We start from the raw sequence: 9,832 nt of genomic DNA on the forward strand, positions 1-9,832 counted from the left end.
ATTTTATCCTCTGGGTTTTTTCCCCTCTCCAGACCGGTTCAACGTGTTCCTTCTCCCCTGCCCCAACCTGGACGTTTACGGCGAGTGCAAGCTGCAGATCACCCACGAAAACATCTACCTCTGGGATACGCACAACCCCCGGGTGAAGCTGGTCTCCTGGCCCCTCTGCTCCCTGCGCCGCTACGGCCGCGATGCCACGCGCTTCACCTTCGAGGCTGGACGGTGAGATGTCACCCCTGCCGGGACAGGGGTCACTGCTGGGTGCCTTCATCTAGCTCAGTGCTTCAGAAGGTGGCACTGCTGCCATCACCAGAGGGCAAGCCTGAGGCTGAGGGTGATGGCCACATAGGGTGCCCTGTGGCAAGGAGAGTTTGAGCTGGTTCTGGTCCTAGCTCAACACCATGGAGAGAACATAGAGGCTGCTCTAACAGCGTGGGAAGATAGGCCAGCTGCCATCTGGAGGGGGTTGTTGATCATCCCTTAGCTTGAGGACCCAGTGACATCCCATGCCTTGTCCCCACAGGATGTGTGATGCAGGAGAAGGTCTCTACACCTTCCAGACACAGGAGGGAGAGCAGATCTACCAGCGTGTGCACAGTGCCACGTTGGCCATCGCTGAGCAGCACAAGAGGGTCCTGCTGGAGATGGAGAAGAATGTCAGGGTGAGCTCCAGCCCACCCTGGGTGGGGACACAGCTGGGGGAGGCTTGGGGTGCCCTGTGTCATCTGCCTCCCCCCTCTCATCCACCACAGCTGCTGAACAAGGGCACTGAGCACTTCTCCTACCCCTGCACCCCCACCACCATGCTGCCCCGCAGCGCCTACTGGCACCACATCACTGGCTCCCAGAACATGGCCGAGTCCTCCAGCTATGCTGGTGAGTGTCCCTATCCACCCCACCCCAAGGAGTTGCTGCTCCTCCAACCCCAGGGCTCTCCTCACCAAGTGAGCCCACCTTCTGCTTTGTCCCCAGGAGAGGCATACGCAGGTGCCCAGGCCAGCTCGGACACTGACCTCCTCAACAGGTTCATCTTGCTGAAGCCAAAGTCCTCCAAAAGTGACAAGCCTGAAGGCAGGGAGACTACATCGTCCCCATGAGCCAGTGAGGGGGGGACTGTGGCAGAGGTCCCCTTTTTCTTCCCCAAGGGGCAGCAAGGGCACAGGCAGCTGCCCCTCCGAGTCCCCAGGAGACCAAGTTGGGGTACCTCCGTGCCAAGACCTTAAGGAGCAGGCGCTGGCTCGTGCCCTGGCCTGGCATTAGTGGAGGCAACGGCTGGCTCAGCCTCAAATGACTTCAAATATATATTGAATATCCATATTGTAAGAGATATTTTCTTCTCACATGAATGCAAATGTGGTGGCTGTTGAAGAGCCCTCGGGCAGATAGAGGTTTCTGACTCTTGGGGATCCAGCTGGGAGGGGAAGAGAGGTGGGGGGTGTCAAGAAATTTGGAGTGTTTTCTGCGAGGCAGGAAGGCTAGAGCATCACCCTGCCACGGGCATGGAGCAGCACCAGAGGATGCAGCTGTGCCAGGCTGATGGTGCAGGATCCCTCTTGCCCTGTGAAGACTGGGGTGCTCCTGGGGACACCCTGCCACCCCTGAGCCGATATTTGCACTTCTTCAAGCTATTTAAACACTCGCTGTAGAATTGAGATGTCTCAGGAGAAACTGGTTTTCCTTCCAGGGGGGTCAGCTGCGGTGAGTGGCCAGGCAGAGCTAAGCTCCCGAGTTTCCCCCACTCCAGCATTCCTCACTCCTCTACCTGCAGCCATCCCTCCTGCCGTGTCCCTGGTTTATCTGCTGGTGGGCAACCCCAGGACCAGTTTTGGCCAGTAGCATCTGTCCCTCGAGGGGCAGCTTTGTGGATCTAAGAAGTCCCAGGGCAGAGAAGCCCATGCCAACATGGGGAGAGTCACATTCCTCTGTGCATTCCCATCACCCTTGCTCCCCTTTCACCCACTGGGTGAAAGCCCTCACCCAGGGGGGGTGCTGGGCTTTATGTGCTGAACTCAAAAAGCAATTGATTTTTTTCTAGTTCTCCTATTTATTGACCTCCTTTAGAAGGGCTATCTTTTTATTGCTGTGCAAACCTTGTTGTTTCTTTGGAGTCTTCTTTTGGTCTGGGTTGGATGGTTGGTGGTTTTATTTCTGCCCTTTAAAGCTCCAAGTCCATGTGTTGGGCATGGGGAGTGTCGTGATGTGGGAACCTGTGGTCTGTAAATACTGTGTCTTGGGTTGGTGTAGCTTGTGGCTGAGGCTGGGAGGATGGCAGGATAGAGAAGGGCTGCTCCCCACAGCATGGACGGGCGTGGAGAGGCTCTTTGGTCCCCAGCACCGCGTCCTGTCCTGGGTGAGAGGTGTAACTCACTCTCTTTTCATGGCTACACACCTCATCTGGAAAAGATTTAACATTTGTTACCAAAAATGTTTGGGTTTTCTGTTTTTTAAGGAGTTGCTCAATGAATAAACAACCCTTATCCACATCCACCCTTCCTGTTTGTCTGTTCCATCCAAGCACGCTCGGGAAGCGCAAGTGGGAGTAAGTGCCTGCCAGAGAGAAAAATGCTGATGGGGGGAGATTTCCTGAGGCTCCTGGCAGAGTGCTTGGCTCAGGGCTTTGTTCTGCCTCCAGCTATGGTCAGGACATTTCAAGTGAAGCCTTAAAACTGCTGGGACAAGGGTGGAGCGAGTTGCCACTCTCCATCAAACAACCCTGAGTGAAACAGGATGCCAGCACCTTGCTGTCACCCCTCACCTCCCATCACCCATGGCTCTGGGGATGTGCCAGGGCAGTGGTAGTTCCAAAAGTCCAGGCAAAGGAGTTTCAACCCATGCTATCTCCCAGCTCTCTCAGAGTTCTGCCAGGTAAGTTATCCATGCCATGACTGTCTGGCAGTGCTGGTCTCAAAGTGAGACAGCCATGCCAGCTGGGGCAGCACTCCCTCCAGGGACAGGGACACAGAGAGCCATGCCACAGCTGGCTCTGCCACGGCAAGGACATGGAAGCAGCAGCCTGGCTGCAGCAGCTTTTCTGGAGGGGCAGTGTTGACACAGGCTGCTCTCTGCAGCTGAGCATGACCCCTGTTGCCACTTCCTGAGCCATCCCCAAGCCCCATGTTCACACCAGGATGAGTGCAAGGGCACACTTCCCCTCCCTCCCAGCCACCACAGTATGGAAGCAGCAGGTGTCTCCAGGAAAGCACCACCAAGCAGCTCATCCCAAGCCACACTGGGCACTGACAGAGAAGGGACCCAGGCCACTGCAGGAGCCTTTCAGCCAGTGCCCGGTGTCATCCAGGGGCTGTCAATGACAGATCCCTTCCTCAAGCTCTCACAGAAAGGTTATACAGCACACGGGTGGAGCCTGCTCCACAGGAGTCTGTAAGTACAGTTATGCCTGCCTGGCCCAGCTGGGCTCCCCTGCAGCACTGCCTTCTGCAGCATCTTGCTCACCCCAACCTCAAACATCTGCTGTAAACACAGTGCTAGATCAGTGAACTACATACAGGCTGCCTGCAGGAGGGGTGGATCTCTCGTCAGGAGATAATGTCACGAGCAGCAATCAGCACCAGCAAGCAATGCTCCCTCCAAAGCAGATCTCATTAAGTTAATGTCTATTCGAGAGAAGGAAGTGATGTGACATCTCCTCCTGCAGCCCTGGCTGAGTTTTCAGGGATGACAGAAAATGTAGGGGTAAGGCTTTATTCAGCACAGTAAGGAATGGACATACAAGTAAAGTAGGATTGTGTAACAAAGGTACATACTTCCCAAACGCACATGGCCAGAATCCAAAACTCTGGTCTAGAACTCCGGGATCACTTAAGAGACAAAGCCTGTCCCAGTGAAGATGCTCACTGATTGATTCCCTTCCTGCTTTACACATCCGGATGGCTTTCTCTGAGGAGGGGCAGGAAAGAGGCGGCACCAACCAGCAGAGCTGGGCCAGGAAAGGCTGAGGGAGCTGGGAAGGTAAAAGCCTCAGCCCAGATCACGGCTGGGCAGAGGCAATGACCTACTGCACCACTCACACCTCAGCAATCTCTTGCAAGGGGCCACCTCAGTTTATAGTGAGGACATCACTCTGGATCTCATGGCTCAGCTGGGTCTGGAGGTCGCTCAGTTTCTTCTTCAAGCCAGAGAGTGCAGAGAGAACGATGGTCTCCGGGCGCAGAGAACCACAGGACTCCACATTGTAATAAAACCTGAGGTTACAAGTCAGAGGGTTAAGTTACCATCTGCTGTGCAAGGAGGTGCAAACCCAGAGTGCACATAGTTCCAGCTCACCCCTACCCACCATTCTGCTGGAATCCCAACCACCAGCATCATCCACCTCCTAACCAGGCCAACAGTTAGTGCTGCTCCTCTACTACTGTCACACCAACAGCTGCAATTTCATAGGCTGCAAGAGCACTTCTGAGATTTTCTGTTTGGCACCATGACCTGCAAGCCAGCACGGAGCCAGGGAGTAAGGCTGGCTGAGGCACTTCTGCAGTGCAAATAACACCAGCAACCAGAGCATGAGACATGCACATGGGTGAATAAATACCCTAAGCCATTTTCCCCTGCAGGCCTCACACTTCACCGAGTGTGCACTGCCCTACCTGGTAACATGAACTCAGGAGAGCTGTCTAGTGTGTCCCAGAGGGGAAAACCTGCCAGATCAGGGCATATCACCAGTTAACTCCAACTTCTGCCCTGCTTTTCAGGGAACATCAGCTCTCTGGGCTGGCAACTTCAGTGCAGAGTAGACACTCTTGTACTAATAAGAGCCGATGAGATGCACCCAGTTAGTCACCCCATCTTCCAGCTGTGGCAGTGCATTCAGCTTCCTACCTCTCTGGCTTCCCATTGGGGTCATAGGGAGCCTGAGCATCCTCCTCATCGATCTCCGAGTACTCACTCTTGGGCCTGGAATCAGACAGCAGAAGAAAGAGAAGTTAGCACACACTGTGTGCTCTAGCCTGGCCCCACAGAGCCCAGGCAGTCAGTCTGGCCCCAGAGAGCAAACATTGGGGCTCACACCCAGCATGCAAAGGGGTGGTCAAACATCAAGTCACAGAAAAAAGGTCAGTCCTTGCCCTTTCTGGCCCTCAATAATGCCATAGAGTCACCCAGCAGTGCTGGAGGAAGAGGATCAGCCCTGCTCTGCTCAAACTCAGCAAGCCCTGAGCAGGGGCTACTGTGGCTCCATCTGCCTACACCAGCACAGGCTGGCAGGTGCTTACAGTGGAGATATGTCAGTGCCCTGGGTTTACAGAGCCTGGATGCTTTCACGGAGTAATGGACCTTGTGTTATCTTTTCTTTGTACTTTCCACTGGGCCAGGAAAACCCTGGAGCACTCCAGCGCTCAGCCTGTGTAGCACAGCTGAGAAGGGAAGGCACAGTTGGGTTGAATGCAGCAGGAAAACATTCCCTGTCCCTCAGACATCAGCTGCATCAGTGAGCTCCATCCTGACATCCTGCACCTCCACTCCTCTACCAAAACAACTGCAATACCAATGCACTACCTAGGCCAACACATCTTTCTACCCACTGCATTGCTTAGCTTATAGAGCATCATACCAGAGAGAGTGTGTGGAAGCACTTAATCCATGTAAGAATACCCAAAGCCTTTAGCTGTCTGAGAAGCCAGCACAGAAAATTCTGTGCCCACCGAAGTCTTCTGCAAGCCTTCCTGTGCCCCAGCAATGCCCAGAAAGGCTGATCCCAGCACCATATCATCAGCTGCCTGAAATAAAACTGCACTTCTCAAACAAACCTCTGCCTGTACAAACCACTGAGAGAGGCAAGGTGTTGAGGGAGGTGGGACTTCATGATATATGCAGAATCACTGAAACAGTGCAGATGTTTCTACCACCACAACAGCTGTTTGGAGAGTGCAACTGCATGCCAGTGCTCTGCCAGTAGCCTCAAAAGACAACTAGCATGAAAAACTAAGACAAAAATCATAGCAGGTGGCTTTGGCTCTGTATTATCTTCATGGGGATTCAGATGAATTTGGAAAGACAGATGTATCATCAAGGAACTGTCAGCTCCAATGTCAATCTCCCTCTGGGATTTTTCCAAATTTTACATATATTTTGTCAAGAACTTCTCAAAAATTGTTTTCAGATACTAAGCCTGTTGTATACCACATCAAGTTCCTGAAGATACAGCCCAGCCTACCACTGCACAAAGGAATCCCCATTAGCAACTGCCTTGGGCCACCCAGCCAGGAAACCTCTGCACTGGTGAGGTACATGAGCTCAGCCACACAGCTGGGCCTGTTCTCCCTGACACCAACATCTCCAGAAGCTCACACTTCCCAGAAGTCACACTGTGACATTCCCCATATGAAAAGGCAGCAAAGCCAATGATACCTCAGCCTGCCTGGCCTCTGACTGTCCACTCAAAGCAGCATTCCAAACCTGTCACTTCATCAGCATCACAGACTTACAATCCAGCACTGAAGAAATTAAGCCAGGGAATTTTTACAGCACCAAAATGAAGCAACAAATGAATTCGAACCCCAATGTGAAATTCCACATCATCTATACGTTCTTGCTTCTCAAGCATCTGATCTATCACTCTATCAACTAAAATAAAACTTGGGGCAATATATCTGCCATAAATAATTTGGAAACTTCAAAACTATTCAGTTCCACCCCCAAAACAAAGGGCAGGTCAGTACATCAACACCTGTGACATACTCCTGACCAGAAAACTGTTGAGCAGCATCCTCCCAGGGTCTGTGCCACCTCAGCACAACCAGCCTCTCGTGGACTTTCCCTGCTGCAGCCTGGTCTGCAGCTGGCAGTTCCCAAAGTGCTGCTTCAGTCCATGTGTACAGATCATCAACGCCAAGGAAAATGCCTATTTCCAGATTTCCAGAACTACCAGCCAGCCTGGTTCCTATTGCAGATCCCTGAGCAGTGCCCTGACGAGGTGCTGAAGGAGCTGAACACCTGGTACATCCCATTCCACCCGGACTGATTGAACTGAGTCCATGAACACCTCCTACAGAGCTCATAAAAGCCAGGCAGAGTTCTCTCCCTCCATCCATAAAACAGGGCTGGGATGGCTGTGGGCAGATTCTATCCCATTTCATGCGTGTTATGGATTCACTTGCACCTCCACCGTTGGTGACAAAAGGCTTCTCAAATCTCCCAAGTGCAAACTGAGCTGTGCAGGATCTCCATGACAGCTCCCGAGCAGAAAGCTGCTGGCAGTCGGCTGAGGTGTGGACCCAGGGCTAACAGCACCTCTGGAAAGCTCATTTATGGACACCTAATTTAGCAGGGGACGGCATGAGGCCATGCAAGGGTCTGGCAGTGCCAGGAGGAAAACCCTCTGAGCCTCTCCTGCTGCTCAGACTCCCCTCCAGCTGCGGCTCCACTCAGGCATTATTCCTGCTCGCTCAACTCCAGCTTCTGCCATCCCTGCACCGAATCCTGCTCCTGTACCCAGGTCTTCCTGACCTTGGGCTGCTGTCTCGCCATTGTGGCAGCATATCCACCTCCAGTCCCTGCTCTCAGCCTGCCTTGGCTAAAGCACCTGATTCCTTGCTCTGCTGCTGGCTCCAGTGTGTGCTCAATGACAGGATGAGGTCACTGGGATGCAGAGCCAGGAGCAGCTCCGGTATCCACCCATGGCAAAGTGCTGCTAGATAATTCTCACCCAGGCCAAAGCAGGGCAGCAGCTTTCCAAAAGGAAAATCACATCACTTTAAGATGAGAAGCAGAATGCTACTGGTGCTGAATGGTATGTCAGAGGAGAGGAAAGGACCAGAGTTGAAAACTCTGCTGCCAGAGCTCAGGCTCCAGCATTGACGAGATGTATGGGTGCAATCAAAGCCATACTGAGCTTCCTCAAACAAAAGAGGCTGCAAAGCCAGTCTTGCAACCCAACCTTCCACTCTTTGCTCTCATAGCAGCACCTCACATGGATCTATTCCTTCCTCAGACCTTACCCTGACCTACACACCACTTGCACAAGGAAGGAAAAAACCAACAATGTGATGAAAAAGAGCACAAAAACAAAGCAAATCAGCTGTGCTCAGACATGAGGGAGGACAAGAGGTGTCCACAAACCAGTTCACCTTGTATGCAGCTGCAAACAAGTGACTGGCCTTGGTACTCTAACACAGGAGCAGAGTCTGTGCAAGGGGAAGCAACAGGCACACTCACCATCAGGTACTGACCCAATTTATCCCCAGGACAGAAACATAAGTTGTTGCCTGCTGGAAAATCTTTTCCAGTCCCTCCAGACAGACACTAGGACATACCACTCCTCTGGTTTGGGGTACACAGTGTGCCTCAGTGCGTTGTCTGGGTCATACTCGAAGGCTACGCCTGCCGTGGGGTTCCACTTGGCATGTTCCTTGCCAAAGCCCTTCTTGGCATAGGCTCTCAGCCTCAGCTCCTGGCCCTTCCGCAGCTTCACAATGAGGATGTCTGGAAAAGCACATGCCAGTTTGAGAAAGCTGCAGAGGAGAAATTGGCTCACTTGGATTCTTAGTAGGGTTGGCCTGTGTCCCCAGAGCAGCAAAGTACGAAGGAGTTGCACAGGCCCCCAAGGAATAGCAGACAGCACATCATTTTGCATCTTTGCTGTCTCTAAGCTCTTACAAGGAGAGACAAAAGCAACCTCTGACACAGGACTTTAGTTCTGGGGACAACCTGTAAGTGGCATTAAGACAAAATGCTACCCCACTGATGCAGTGACACTGGTGGCTCTGAACTGCCAGATTTACAGCTGCCTTATGGTTACACAGCTAGTAAGGGAAGAATGAGTTCAAGAGTCTGAAAGAAAAGTTAATTTCCTCCTCCAGCTCTTATTCCCAGTGACTCACCACTTACCATCCTGCTCCACATAGTCATTGGGGTCGTTGTCTCTGCTCCGAGATGTCACCTGCAGCAGCAGAACCATAACAAGTAAATTAATGGCAAGATCAGATTTTGTCTCTACATCAAAGAGCAGCTGCCTACAAAAGTTAGAGATTGTGAAGAACCCCTCTAGAGTGACTACAGCAACACTGTTTAAGAGAATTTGGGACAATTCAGGCAGCTGAAGCCAGGCATGTGATCTTACTCACACCAAGGGGAGAAATGTCTCCCCACAGGATGGAGCACACTCCAGCCCAGCCCAGCACATCTGCTTGGTTCCTAAAGTCACTCCCACAACTGCTGTAGGTGGCACACAGCACCCACAGCACCTCAGCCAAAGCAAGTTAGAGACAACTGGGCTTTAACCAGGCAGACACTGTCACCAGGCAGCAGGAGCAGCCTCCAGGTTGTGGTGACATCTGGACGCAGCCTCAATAGCGTATTAAAACATTCTCCCTAAGTCCCTTTGCATCTGTTCCACTTTGGCTCCACCAACCCAAGTTGACTGAGCATGAGCTGCTTGGCAGCAGTGCTCTGGCCTGGGCTCCTCACACCTTGCTATGCTGAGAGTCAAGAACTAGCAATCCAGAGGCCTCAGGCTGTGGCCAAGGGCTAAGCTTGTCCAAGCCCCAGCAGCACATGGACAGAACACAGTGACACAGAAGCAGGACGTTAAGAGCACACACTCAAGAGTGTTTGAGGTGAGATGGAGGGGCAACACTAAAGTAGTCCAAGAGTTTGGGATGCGGGGTGCAGGATAAAACTTTAACAAGGCCATGCTGCTTTGCACACTACCAGAGGGCAAGTGAAGGACAACACAGAAAGATGTGGAGGGCACTGGCACACACTCTGCTTCTGCAGGTATTCCAGCTTCCTCTCCCACTATGGTTTAAGTGGAGCTTTAGGCAATGTGAAACATGCTCAAAGGCCTTGTTTTGTCCACATCCCACGTCTGCTATCCCAGCCT

General features: G+C 52.4%; 2 protein-coding genes across 2 annotated transcripts in view; one reads left to right on the forward strand and one right to left on the reverse strand.

Moving 5' to 3' along the window:
• Nucleotides 1–28: 28 nt before the first annotated feature.
• Nucleotides 29–1,097, forward strand: DOK4 (docking protein 4; the record flags this gene model as incomplete). Its single annotated transcript, XM_009073938.1, has 4 exons — nt 29–222; nt 524–662; nt 753–876; nt 973–1,097. Coding segments are annotated over 4 exons (582 nt in total), but the record flags the coding sequence as incomplete, so codon positions are not given.
• A 2,593-nt stretch (nt 1,098–3,690) lies between these two features.
• The window catches only part of POLR2C (polymerase (RNA) II (DNA directed) polypeptide C, 33kDa), a gene marked incomplete at its 5' end in the record, with an annotated part of 7,404 nt that continues 1,262 nt past the window's right edge, over nt 3,691–9,832 (reverse strand). The window contains 4 exons of the mRNA XM_009073940.1: nt 3,691–4,202; nt 4,834–4,908; nt 8,265–8,433; nt 8,839–8,890. Of these exons, the coding sequence (XP_009072188.1) occupies nt 4,058–4,202; nt 4,834–4,908; nt 8,265–8,433; nt 8,839–8,890 (441 nt within the window). The remainder of the gene's footprint in view (nt 4,203–4,833; nt 4,909–8,264; nt 8,434–8,838; nt 8,891–9,832) is intronic.

The sequence above is a fragment of the Acanthisitta chloris genome, unplaced genomic scaffold (genome assembly GCF_000695815.1).
Source record: "Acanthisitta chloris isolate BGI_N310 unplaced genomic scaffold, ASM69581v1 scaffold12914, whole genome shotgun sequence".
Taxonomy (NCBI): Eukaryota; Metazoa; Chordata; class Aves; order Passeriformes; family Acanthisittidae; genus Acanthisitta; species Acanthisitta chloris.